At 43.7% G+C, this 13488-nt stretch overlaps 1 protein-coding gene and 1 long non-coding RNA gene across 3 annotated transcripts in view; one reads left to right on the top strand and one right to left on the bottom strand.

The window, feature by feature from the left end:
* Positions 1-754: 754 nt before the first annotated feature.
* The window catches only part of LOC134225115 (integral membrane protein GPR180-like), a 40961-nt gene continuing 28227 nt past the window's right edge, over positions 755-13488 (bottom strand). The window contains exons 7-8 of one of the 2 annotated variants that reach the window (XR_009983172.1): positions 3273-3619; positions 755-3210 (exon numbers count right to left, since the gene is read on the bottom strand). Coding sequence is in view for 1 of the 2 variants with exons in the window: in XM_062704912.1 (XP_062560896.1) it covers positions 3357-3619 (263 nt within the window). In the remaining variant the exon portion in view is untranslated. Of the gene's footprint in view, positions 3620-13488 lie in introns of both variants that reach the window. The other variant, XM_062704912.1, reaches the window with a different exon arrangement.
* On the top strand, positions 10004-10614 carry LOC134220643 (uncharacterized). The gene is made up of 3 exons (XR_009981987.1): positions 10004-10192; positions 10336-10448; positions 10520-10614. It is a non-coding gene; the product is annotated as an uncharacterized LOC134220643 (long non-coding RNA).

Raw genomic sequence — 13488 nt, 5'->3', positions numbered from 1 at the left:
TAGAGTGATGCTGTTTGGACGTTCACTACTCATTACTTGATTTTTGTATGAAAAAGTTCAGTGTTCATAGAACAATATTGACGAAGACATGTACACTGCTAAAAAAGTTTACACACATATATATATATATAGCTTTTGAGCTAAAACTTGCCAACAGATTTAAACAATGTAACTGATCTATAAATAGATCACTGGGCGTTAAGCGCTTCTGATCTATAAATAGATCACTGGGCGTTAACGGGTTAAGTGTCATTCGACAGCTTATAAATAATATTTCAAACAAAGATTGATCCAATCGCAACAGGATCCATTATTGTTGCCTGAAACGAGACCTCCAATGATTGGTGCAGTGTTCCAAGAGCTGCGGTACTTTTTCAATTCATGTTCCCATAGTTACGAACCCCATTGAGTTATTCGAGATTCGCAACTCCTAGGGATTAGAAAGACTTCCGCAACTACTGGTGCAAAGCCGAGAAAAGAAACTATTTTAATGATATTTTACCAATTTTGATGCTATTCTCAACCTGTTTTCTTTTATTTCTCGTAATGCCGGGTCAATAAATTGATAGACTATATGCATCTATATGGGTTGCTGCGATTAATATGTAGATTGTGTAGAAACAAAACACTACCGCAACTGTAACACCCAAAACTATCGGAACTTTTACCCTACTCAATTGCACAGGCCGCGTGATTAGGACCCGTATGGATGGTGGCTGTGATACTCACACACGCAAACCACTGAAACCTAGAATAAAAGATTTGTCTCTAGATTTATTTGTTTTCATGCTGGGCAAAAAGTTACGCATATACACAGTCGAATGACTATTTTTAAAACATCCTCTTCCATTCCCAACTGTAATAGATAATTTGTTCGTATAAAAAACGTGAGAAATCTCTCTCCATTTCTCATAATCATCTTTCGTTTTATCATCACTCCAATAATAATAATATCCAGTAGTGTTATCAATAAAGAAACATCATTCCAGCAAAAGGTATCCGACTTTTGCCTCCTATGTACAACAGGGTTAGGTTTATGGTTTTGCATTGACATCTTGTTTACTTGTTTCATAAAATACCTAAATTATATCACAACGCTAATCTATCCCGTGTTTCGTGTCGTCGGTTAATAAAGTCCTTTCGATATTTTTCTTTCTTCTGACTTGAGTTGGGTGCTTCGCTTTCTTTAACTCTTGCTTGCTTTTCGTTACATTGCATAAAATTTGGTGAATCGAGCTCCAAAAATATCCTTTTTGGTACCCTTGACTTTTCTACTTAACTAGCGGACATTCTTATTATTTTGTTCATTCAAGATTCTGCAAAAATAGTGGTTCGCGTTTTTTATCTTGAAAAGCGAGTTAGGCTGATCTGCTAAAATTGTTCAATCTGGAAGGTACTTTAATTGCATATTTTGTGGTTTGCGCTTACGAAAAAACTGTAGTGGTTGGTTGGCTTAGTCTTTAGAATGATTTTTCTTTTGTTTTAAAGAAGTAGCAGTTTGGTTGAGACATTTTGGTTAGATGAAGAAAGGAGCTATTGTATTGAAAACTACAACTAGAAAGATCTACACATAAATGAAACATGGAGTGAAAAGCGAATTGAAAATAATTTTGTAGTCACTGAAATACTTGCTGGTTTTGGAATAGGTCTGTAGCAAATTGAGAAGTTGGAAATCCAAACTTAGTAAAAGCTCACCATTAGTAAATGTTGAAAGTAGTTTATACCTGGAAAGTTTGTACATTTCGAACTTTGGGAGAATTCAAGCAGTATTTTATTCCCTAATATTTATTCCTCAGTCGCATTTAATATTACAAATCTTCTTATAAACATAAAAATGAATTTATGTCTGTCTGACCCTTATAGACTCGGAAACTACTGAACCGATCGACGTAAAAATTTGTATGCAAAGGTTTTCGGGGCCGGAGAAAGTTTTTAAGATGGTTCCATACCACTCCCCTCTTTGGAAAGTGGGGCTCCCATACAAATGAAACACTAATTTCTTCACAACTCGAAAATTAATCAAGCAAATGAAACCAAATATGGCATGAGAAGGTTTTGGAAGGGAAGATATGTTCCTGTGGTCGTTCAAAACCCCTCCCCTTCTCCCAAATCAATTTTAGGCGAAACGAAATTTGTCGGGTCTGCTAGTATTTAATCAAAAAAATTCCTGATGATCTTAGATCGGTTTTGTTAAAAAATATTTATAAAACTCTTGAAATTTTCCTGATTTTGTTGTTGCTCTCTCAAACTAATACCTTTGAAAAAAAAGAGAGGAGGGGACATATTTTTTCTTGAATATTTGTATCAGCCTTACTTCTAAGTACAAATCGACAGATTACTCGTGCTGAAATTTTTAATTTGTTTTCGAAATGCATGTTTATGCGTTCTATGCACGCCTTGAATTGAAATTTCAGAGAGCATGTAATCCGACGTAACACAAATACAAGGTGGACGTGGAATATTTGCCTTGGTGCTTATGCATTTTACAAACAAAAAAAAAACAACATTTACCTAGTGGCCAAACAATGATGCAGTAGTGCTTCCAACTTTTAATGCCACAGACCCACCCATCAATATGTAATCTAGTTAAGTTATGCTCATATCTTCCTTCGATAATTCTACCCTATCACTATATGTAACCTTTGACTGTTTTCGTTTCTCCCAATTTTCTAGTAATTGCTATTTTTGTCCTATATCACACGCCATTGTTTTTCGCCGTAATTTTTCTCGATACTTAAACTACTGGAAAGTGCTCTTGTTTAGAAACTTTCTACCATAAAGTAGGATCCTCACTATGTACCTACCGAACTGATGCTAGACAATAAAAGTTGCAGAAATTCTAATAAGGTGTTCTCTATCTAGCATCCTGCCGCGTTGATCTATCTATAGTTAGGGTTTCCCTACTTCTGGAAATAATAATTTCACGATTTTCATCTTCTGACACCTTTTTATGGCACATGAGCTGTACTGGATCTAGTGGTTTTCTAAAAGGGAACATTTTTGCTACTTTTTGTTTTAAGATTCATGTTTCGTGTCTGACTCATGCTAAAGATTCTCAAATATCATCAATCGATCGACCAATAAAAAGGTATATGATGCGCCTTGCGGCACTCTAGAAAAGTTTCTCGCCGTTGTTATAAAATCATCTCTTTTTTTACCTAATATATACAAAATTCGTTTCCAATCCCAGTGTTTGATAAAAATCGCACTCTGTTATTCAAAAAATGTAATTGAACTTCAAAGAATTGCTTCAAAAACGCATGAATACTTACACAACAAGTGCTGAGCAGTCGTCCGGAAATCGATCCTACATACTAGAAAATAGCCTCTCCTAGCGAGATAACCCACCTGCCTGCCTAGAGATGGTTCCGACTTCGTCCGTTCAGGATAAGGGGTTTGCTCCCGCCGGTACTCACGATCGTCGTCGGTGGCGTTTCGATGCCACTGCTCGCGTTGTGGTTATTGCCCGTACTCAGCAGATCGTCCGTGCTCAGCACTAGGGTTTCGATTTCATCGTCATTGTCCGCGTACTCGTCGTCGCAGTCCACCCGCAGCACCGAGTCCGAGTCCCGGTGAACGATGTGGGGCGCTTCATTGAATTCGTCCAGCTCGTCCATTCCTGGTAGGAAGAATGTAAGAACAGTTTCAATGTATGGTGTATCCCTGTATCCCATCCCATAGAACGAACTGCCTCCCGTTACGTTGGGATATCTAGTTCTCCGCAAGGCAAGCGGTAATGGCCGCCAGGTGGCCTGTGGGTTTGTCTCTGATTTGATTTGACCATTTCGAGTATTTTAACCAATGTAGTAAATAAGAAGGTGCAGATGATTCACGCCTTCTTATTTCCCACATTGATCAAAATGCTCGGAATGGTGGGTTCAGTTGACCTCCACAAACGTCAAAGCAGAAATCATACCACAGGCAAGGTGGCGGCCATTACCGCTCGCAGAAAACTGGATAGATCTTGGGATAGATATTCTGTAGTAGTGTGTTACGGTTTTAATCTGGTCCTATTGTTAGGCTCGGTTTAGTATTGTACGTGGATTTCCCTATTGGACCCGACCGTTCGAAATACATAGTCGCTCCTTGAACAGTCGTTAAAATCGCCGTTTTAACCTTTACAACCATTTTCGAGACATATTACATTCTATTAGTAAGGCCGGCTGACACCAACCTGAAATGGCGAGTGGGCTAATTGCTAGGCTGGCTTCCGTCCCATAAAACCCTGTGACGGGCCTTGTAGCACGCCGTCCAATCCCGCCACCCAATTTTGCCAACTGGGTTCAGATGATAATTCCTGACGCTGATTTGGCTCTGAACACGCAAATGTCAACCCTCGCATGGCCTCCCTGCTACCTCGGCAAGCATAGATAACCATGGAATCACAAAAGCGACTACTTCAGCGGGATTCGACGACAGCTGCAAGGGGGACCCAATCGCTATAAAGTCTGAAACGTCCGACAACAAGGTGGATCCTTCTGCCAGACGATGTGGCCTTAATCGGTCGCCCCATAGGTCACCAGGGATAGGCGACAGAGAGGAACGTGGTAATGTAGAGGAAGCGCTGGATAAACTTCCGGAGGAATTCCTGGAGAAGCTTCTAGAGGAACATCCGGAGGGATTCTTGGAGGAACATCCGGAAGAACATCCGGAGGGACATCCGGAGGAATTCCTGGAAGAACTTTCGAAGGAATTCCTGGAGGAACTTCCGGAGGAATTCCTGGAGGGACTTCCTGGAGAGACAGACATATTCCAAAACCAGGAGGAATTCCTGGAGGAACTTTCGGAGGAATTCCTGGAGGAACTTTCGGAGGAATTCCTGGAGGAACTTCCGGAGGAATTCCTGGAGGAACTTCCGGAGGAATTTCTGGAGGAACTTCAGGAGGAATTCCTGGAGGAACTTCCGGAGGAATTCCTGGAGGAACTTCCGGAGGAATTCCTGGAGGAACTTCCGGAGGAATTCCTGGAGGAACTTCCGGAGGAATTCCTGGAGGAACTTCCGGAGGAATTCCTGGAGGAACTTCCGGAGGAATTCCTGGAGGAACTTCCGGAGGAATTCCTGGAGGAACTTCCGGAGGAATTCCTGGAGGAACTTCGGAGGAATTCCTGGAGGAACTTCGGAGGAATTCCTGGAGGAACTTCCGGAGGAATTCCTGGAGGAACTTCCAGAGGAATTCCTGGGGGATCTTCCGGAGGAATACCTGGAGGAACTTCCGGAGGAATTCCTGGAGGAACTTCCGGAGGAATTCCTGGAGGAGCTCTCGGAGGAGTTCTTGGAGGAACTTCCGGAGGAATTCCTGGAGGAACTTCCGGAGGAATTCCTGGAGGAACTTCTGGAGGAATTCCTGGAGGAACTTCCGGAGGAATTCCTGGAGGAACTTCCGGAGGAATTCCTGGAGGAACTTCCGGAGGAATTCCTGGAGGAACTTCCGGAGGAATTCCTGGAGGAACTTCCGGAGGAATTCCTGGAGGAACTTCCGGAGGAATTCCTGGAGGAACTTCCGGAGGAATTCCTGGAGGAACTTCCGGAGGAATTCCTGGAGGAACTTCCGGAGGAATTCCTGGAGGAACTTCCGGAGGAATTCCTGGAGGAACTTCCGGAGGAATTCCTGGAGGAACTTCGGAGGAATTCCTGGAGGAACTTCCGGAGGAATTCCTGGAGGAACTTCGGAGGAATTCCTGGAGGAACTTCCGGAGGAATTCCTGGAGGAACTTCGGAGGAATTCCTGGAGGAACTTCCGGAGGAATTCCTGGAGGAACTTCCGGAGGAATTCCTGGAGGAACTTCCGGAGGAATTCCTGGAGGAACTTCCGGAGGAATTCCTGGAGGAACTTCCGGAGGAATTCCTGGAGGAACTTCGGAGGAATTCCTGGAGGAACTTCCGGAGGAATTCCTGGAGGAACTTCCGGAGGAATTCCTGGAGGAACTTCCGGAGGAATTCCTGGAGGAACTTCCGGAGGAATTCCTGGAGGAACTTCCGGAGGAATTCCTGGAGGAACTTCCGGAGGAATTCCTGGAGGAACTTCCGGAGGAATTCCTGGAGGAACTTCCGGAGGAATTCCTGGAGGAACTTCCGGAGGAATTCCTGGAGGAACTTCCGGAGGAATTCCTGGAGGAACTTCCGGAGGAATTCCTGGAGGAACTTCCGGAGGAATTCCTGGAGGAACTTCCGGAGGAATTCCTGGAGGAACTTCCGGAGGAATTCCTGGAGGAACTCCGGAGGAATTCCTGGAGGAACTTCCGGAGGAATTCCTGGAGGAACTTCCGGAGGAATTCCTGGAGGAACTTCCGGAGGAATTCCTGGAGGAACTTCCGGAGGAATTCCTGGAGGAACTTCCGGAGGAATTCCTGGAGGAACTTCCGGAGGAATTCCTGGAGGAACTTCCGGAGGAATTCCTGGAGGAACTTCCGGAGGAATTCCTGAAGGAACTTCCGGAGGAATTCCTGGAGGAATTCCTGGAGGAACTTCCGGAGGAATTCCTGGAGGAACTTCCGGAGGAATTCCTGGAGGAACTTCCGGAGGAATTCCTGGAGGAACTTCCGGAGGAAATTCCGGAGGCATTCCTGTAGGAACTTCCGGAGGAATTCCTGTAGGAACTTCCGGAGGAATTCCTGGAGGAACTTCCGGAGGAATTCCTGGAGGAACTTCCGGAGGAATTCCTGGAGGAACCTCCGGAGGAACTTCCGGAGGAATTCCTGGTGGAACTTTCGGAGGAATTCCTGGTGGAACTTCCGGAGGAATTCGTGGAGGAACTACCGGAGGAATTCCTGGAGCAACTACCGGAGGACTTCCTGGAGCAACTTCCAGAGGAATTCCTGGAGGAACTTCCGGAGGAATTCCTGGAGGAACTTCCGGAGGAATTCCTGGAGGAACTTCCGGAGGAATTCCTGGAGGAACTTCCGGAGGAATTCCTGGAGGAACATCCGGAGGAATTCCTGGAGGAACTTCCGGAGGAATTCCTGGAGGAACTTCCGGAGGAATTCCTGGAGGAACTTCCGGAGGAATTCCTGGAGGAACTTCCGGAGGAATTCCTGGAGGAGCTTCCGGAGGAATTCCTGGAGGAACTTCCGGAGGAATTCCTGTAGGAACTTTGGTGTTCATTAACAGATGCCTGCGGTATATAATTCAGGCCTGGTGGCCTCACAACTGGATTTCAAACAACTAGCTCCATCGTCGTTGTCACCAGAGGCCGATAGCAACAGAAATTCGGGATCGGAAGTGGGGCTGGGTCGGTCACACTCTACGTAGGGGCGGAAACGAAATCTGTAAACAAGCATTAGACTGGAACCCAGCGGGACATCGCAGCAGAGGCAGACCCAGATGCTCATGGCGGCGAAGCCTCAATAAAGAAATAAAAGAAGTCGACCGAAATCTAACCTGGCAACAGGTTAAAGCGATAGCCGGGCAACGCTCAGGATGGAGATCTTTCAAGTCGGCCCTTTGCACCACCGGAGTACAGGATCCATAAGTAAGTAAGTAAATACCATCACTCCAAAAACTACCAGGCGCCCCCGATGGCGCTTCGCTGAAGCCAACTGGCCGGAATTCCAGTTAGTGCTTGAGAAGGAACTTGACCGCCAGCCATCCATCTCGATCGAGGACCTCTCCATAAGGATTCAAAACGCTGCGTCGGATACAATCCCGAAGACATCTCCCAATGCGGGTCGTCGAGCCCTGTACTGGTGGAGTGAAAAAACCAAGCAAGCGGTAAAAGCTCGTAGGAAAGCGCTGAGAGCCAACAAAAGGGCTTAAAGGAACAGAATATCACCCTGATAGGACACAAATTCTAGAATCCTACCGAGCAGCTCGCAACGCATGCCGCAAAACCATCCAGGAGGCTAAGGCCAGTGGCTGGACGGAATTTCTGGACGAGCTGAATCCCGACCTCTCGTCCTCCGAGCTCTGGAGGAGAATAAACTGCATCCAGGGCAAAAGGCGCATGAATGGTATGACCCTAAAAATAAACGGCGTTACCAGTAGGGACCAAGCCATCATTGTCGACGCGCTAGCTGACCACTCTCAAGATCTCTCATTATTCGGGCGCTATCCCGCTCGTTTCTTGAGCCGGCACCCTGCACAAGAACAGGCAATCAAGAATTTCGTAGTGCCTCACGATCCGAAGGTTTTCAACCGTCCCTTCTCCATGGAGGAGCTGGAATTCGCCCTACAGAACGCGAAAGGGAAATCAACAGGACCAGATGAGCTGGGTTACCCAATGCTTAAAAGCTCCCCCCGCCTCAGCGGAAAAGCAGCACTCCTGCAAGGGATGCACAAAGAGTGGCTGGAGGCAACACAACACAGTTACGTAATCCCCATCCCTAAAGGCATGCTTTCCGGCTTGGCCTTGGCACTGGTACGTACCTGGCTTCCCTTGGACGGATCATGGACGACTGCTTGAAGAGTGGCGAGTATGTTGAACTTGCATCCCTTGATCTGGCGAAAGCCTACAATCTTGCGTGGACTACGGAGGTCCTGGAGAAACTCAATAAATAGTGCATTACTGGAAATATGCTGGCTTTTCTGCGGAACTTCCTAGATGGACGAACGAGCCAGGTACTGGTGGGAAACCACATGTCCAAAGTGGTGCAGGAAGAAACCGGGGTCCCGGAAGGATCGGTGGTCGCGGTTTCATTGTTCCCAAGATGTAGGTTTCGACATTGCAGCAGGTAAGTGTGCCAGGCTTCACATTTGTGACTTGAGGCATACACCACCGCGTGAGCCCAGCAAAATCGCAGGTAATCCCTACTAAGAAGACCCTAAAAGTTCTCGGAGTGACACTCGACCGGTACCTAACATTCTGACCTCACTTCGAGAGGATGAGGGAGGCATGTAGGACTCGGATCAATCTACTACGGGCAATCACCAATGAACGAACCAGGAGTGACCGAGGCGTGTGGCGGATGCTATTATCAATAGCCGCCTAATGTATGGATCGGAGATCACGAGCAGGGCCTTCGACAAAATGATGCAAAATCTCTCCCCAACCTATAGCATGGCCATCCGGACCATCTCTGGGCTTCTCCCATCAACTCCAGCTTTTGCAGCCTGCGCGGAAACCGGAGTATTACCATTCCGATTCAAACTAGCAGCGGCAATCGGCTGCAGAGCAGTTGGATTCCTGGAACGTAGATGGGAAAATGTGCAAGATTGCTTCCTGCAAACCCAAGCAAACCTTGCCCTAAACGCGGTGGCCAAATCTAAGCTTCCCCCGGTGGCTGAGGTTCACCGAGTAGGACCGGGAAGCTGGAAGGCCAAAGCCCCACCCGGATAAAAATTTACAGTAACTTGTATGACATAACCCATTGAAATACAATAGATTGTGTGGCACACAATTCAAACTATTGTACGCTTATTGTAAAATGTTCACGGTTGTAAAAGATCTTTATTGTACGTCCATTAAAATAACAATATATTTAAATGTTACCGATACATTCTATTATATTTTTATTGTTCGCTTATGTTTAGTATTGCTTATTCAAAAATTAAACAAATTTTAAAAGTATTCGGTTTGGATGATCTGGAAATCCGTCTAATGTAAGTGTATTAATATAATTTTGGAATATTTCATGGATTTATTATATTGATGAATTAACAATTGAAAACATAAAAATTACAATAGCTTTGCTTATTAAATGAATAAAAATGTTATACCGATTAGCAAGTATATATTTTCATATTGCAATGTTATGCAATAAAAAATTTAATTAAAAAAAATGAAAGGAAACAAAAACTTTTGCTTGTCATTTTATTCGGAGAATGGCTGAATTCATTTGAGCGTGTACAGTTTTGTTTATAATTAGTGAAGAGATGAAAATAATGAAACTGTATGGTGCAGAAAGTGTCTTTTTCATTACAGTTTATGCCCCCGGGCAAGCGGCTTCTGTACCGTGGTAAGTATTTAAAGTGTTAGTGCGCGTTAGAGCATCATTACTGGGCGCGAGTATTTTGATCATTGTTGTCATTTTAGATTAGTCACTCTTTTTCGCATCGGTCATTATTTTCGGTTAGCATTTTGGTGGCTGCATTCTGTACCGGTGACGTTCGACATTTGATAAATAGTTCATCAAATAGCAGCGCTGTTACATTTGGTCACCTGTCAGCTGCACTACTGTTTTAGCAGCGCGTTTAGTAGCGACCGGTAAAGTGTCAAGTAATGATACTGCGCTGACAAACGGTTTATACTCACCACCGGTAATCGTAATCTTATACTACATACAAAAGTTCAATGTACATAATGAACGCAGTGGTTCATCCCGAACAAAAAATAAATAAAAATTTCATCATCATAATACCTGATGACATACCTGGTAACATGTATCCTTGTTTCTTTACAGAAATGAAGCTTATGATAAATAAAATACTGCTGCTTGCTGGTCACTGATTCAAGATCGTTCAGTGGCTACCATTGGCCAATCTTACCAACGGGATATAATAAGAACTGATGCAGGTAATTTTTTCTTTTCTTCTAGACGTACTTCTAATAAAACTGACATTCTTTAATAATTTACATTTTCACAGGTTTATGCACCCGTAGCCAAGTAACAGCAATGCGAGTTAAAATGAGTTAAAATCAAGTTTTAACTGAATTAAAATTAATTTGAAAATAAAAAAATTGTAAACCAATTAATTGTATTGTATTTTTATTGTAATATTGGAGTATAATGTATTCTAAATCCTGTTGTATTTCTATTGTAAAACAATAGAAATAGTAATTGAAAACATTTAAAACACAATGTTTTCTATTGCTTTGTCGCTCGAAATCATCCCATTGAAGAACCGTAAAATCAATTGCTTTGCTCCGAATTTTGTATGGAAATTTTTCGATTTTTTTATTGTAAAGATACATAACAACCCCCCTTTTTAATTGTAAAAGTCCCATTTACCATTTATTTTATCGTGGAAAACCATTATTTCTCATGTGATTTTATTGTCAAAATTCCATTATATTCAATGGTAAAAATAATGTTTTAAATGGTGTTGTAACAATAAAATTTATGATATTTTAATGATATTTTTTATCCGGGCAACCATCGACTGGGCAATCAAGGCGCAGCTGCGGAAGGGTACCAACCCGACTCGAGCCAAAGCAGTCTTCAGTGAAAGGATCCGACACAAATACCAAGACGCGGAGATTCGGTACTCTGACGGATCTAAGTCTAATGGTTCGGTGGGGATCGGTGCCTTCGGTTCAGACCTGCAGATACACCTGAGACTTCCCGACCAGTGTACGGTCTACTCAGCCGAAGCAGCGGCTGCATCCAAGGCAGCATCTGATACAAATGCGGCATCCACTTTGATCGTTTCAGACCCTGTTGGCTCTCGTCTCCAACGTGAGATTATGATACGGACCGCTAGGTTACTATCATAGCTTGCGATCGACGGGTGGTGAGGTAGCCACCCTTGAAGTCGATGTTGTGTGTATTGACGTCAAGTGCGTTAGCATAGGCGTGAGCGTTCTCAATAGTCCCCCCCCCCTGATGTATTGCTTAATTGCGGGCCGGGGGTACGGACTGGCGAAAGGGTTTTGGTTTTAGTGGGTCGGGTATCCCCACACTACCTGAGTTACCTCCTCAGGTTTCTGGTTGCAGATTTCCGTTTACCCTTGCACAAGAAAAAAAAGCCCTGTTGGCTCTGAAAACCCCCAGAACAAAGCACCCGTGGATCCAAGCCACACATGAGCTCGTGCAAGCAGCTGACAGCAACATCACCTTCCTATGGGTACCTGACCACGCCGGAATCCGCGGAAACGAGGAGGCGGATAAGCTGGCCAACCTGGGAAGAAGCAGCGCCTACCTCACGAGAGAGGTTCCTGGTCCCGATGCCAGAAACGAAATAAGGAGGGCAGTGAAAGATTCATGAAAAACAGAGTGGTGGGGAAACCACTCCTTGTTCCTGTGGAAAATTAAGGGAGAGACCAGAGCATGGGAGGATCGAGCGGACTGGAGAGAACAACGCGCATTGTCCCGGCTTCGGACGGGTCACTCCAGGCTGAGCAAGGACTTCTCCGGCCAGGGCCCGTTCCACCGGATGTGCGACACCTGTCAAGTAAGGAACAGCAGCGAGCATGTACTGTGTGAGTGCTCCGATTCTATAACATTCCCCAGAAAACCATACCCCAGAACGCACCATATCCCAGAATTTTTTTTCATACTTTTAAAAGATTCTTGCAATGAAGAAAAAAGATTTTCACAACAAAAAAAACTGGAATGGAAAGAATGGCTCGGAAAAAAAACTACAAAGAAGTAGAGCTCAATCTGATATAATATATTATGTTATACAAAGAGTTGTCCTTGGTCTTCAAACTTAAACAAACGAATATTAGAATATGGTCCATGGAAGTCATTCCAACTTTTTTGAGTTGCCACCTGTTATAAGCCTTATTATTCCCGCCGTTTTTCAAATGACATGAATGGTCGCTCTTAATTGGTATAAGCGAACTTTACAGGAACAAATTTAGAATCTACAATAAGACACTAAACGCGTGCTGTAAAAGGTAAGTTTGAGCAAAGTTAGTGCTTTTCTAGAAGCGTTAAATTATGATGGCAAATGCATATGGTCACCTTTATGTGGATTCTCCTATGCTGCCATCATACGTTTATTTGTCCCAAGGGATTACTATTTACATAAGACAGTTAAACGTGTAACGGCAGTGTCAGGTCCAGTCTTGCTCCGACCCTGTAAGATACATTATGTAGAGTATAGAAACAGTTGGCAACATTGTAGATGGGTAGATGGTAGAGAAAGTGGTTCCGATAAGTTAGTTAGTATTGAGCAGTGCGACAGAGAAGTGCGTAGACTTTGATCGGCGGAGAATAAAGATTTGATTCGAATGTACTAACGCGTGTGATTCATTATTCCGAACTCAACATTTTGGCGACGCAGGATGAAATTTTACTAAATTAAAAAGGAGAATTAGAAAAAAACGTTTTGATCGTGGAAAGTGATATACTTTTGCTTTTGTTTTGAGGCTGAAGTGGTAGAGCATATTTGATCTAGCAAAAAGTTTGTTTGTGTATTCGGGCATTAAAAAAAGGAAGTGGAATGTAAGTAAAGAAAATGTTTATTCCCGCTCTATAATTTGTGTCGACAACCATGGAATTGTCATTGAATTGCATTTTTCCCCGAATGATTCCACGAGGCTTTAGTGAAAAATGGCGGTTTCTGATCCGAAAATCGGTATTGGTTACATACGTTGAGTACGTATTGGTAATAGTTCAGTGCTATTAAAATGTGCCGGGCAAAGTCAAGAAATGTGTGTCGGGGTTATGTACCTCTGGTTATGTACCATCTCAGAAAAAAGGTGTACAGTGAATGGGATGTGTGATTGTGTAGCAACACAAAAAAAAATGAATAAATAGGATCGTACAAAAACATATTTGGATGTGAAGCTGTCTGTTTACAATAATGTGTGTGTATTTTTGCTTGTTAACGAAAAAGTTGAGCAGCCGAAAAGAAAACCGTTACTTCTCTGTGTAACACATGTAGTG

This window comes from Armigeres subalbatus, chromosome 3 (assembly GCF_024139115.2).
Source record: "Armigeres subalbatus isolate Guangzhou_Male chromosome 3, GZ_Asu_2, whole genome shotgun sequence".
Classification (NCBI taxonomy): Eukaryota; Metazoa; Arthropoda; class Insecta; order Diptera; family Culicidae; genus Armigeres; species Armigeres subalbatus.
This window is presented reverse-complemented; position numbering and strand designations above follow the sequence as displayed.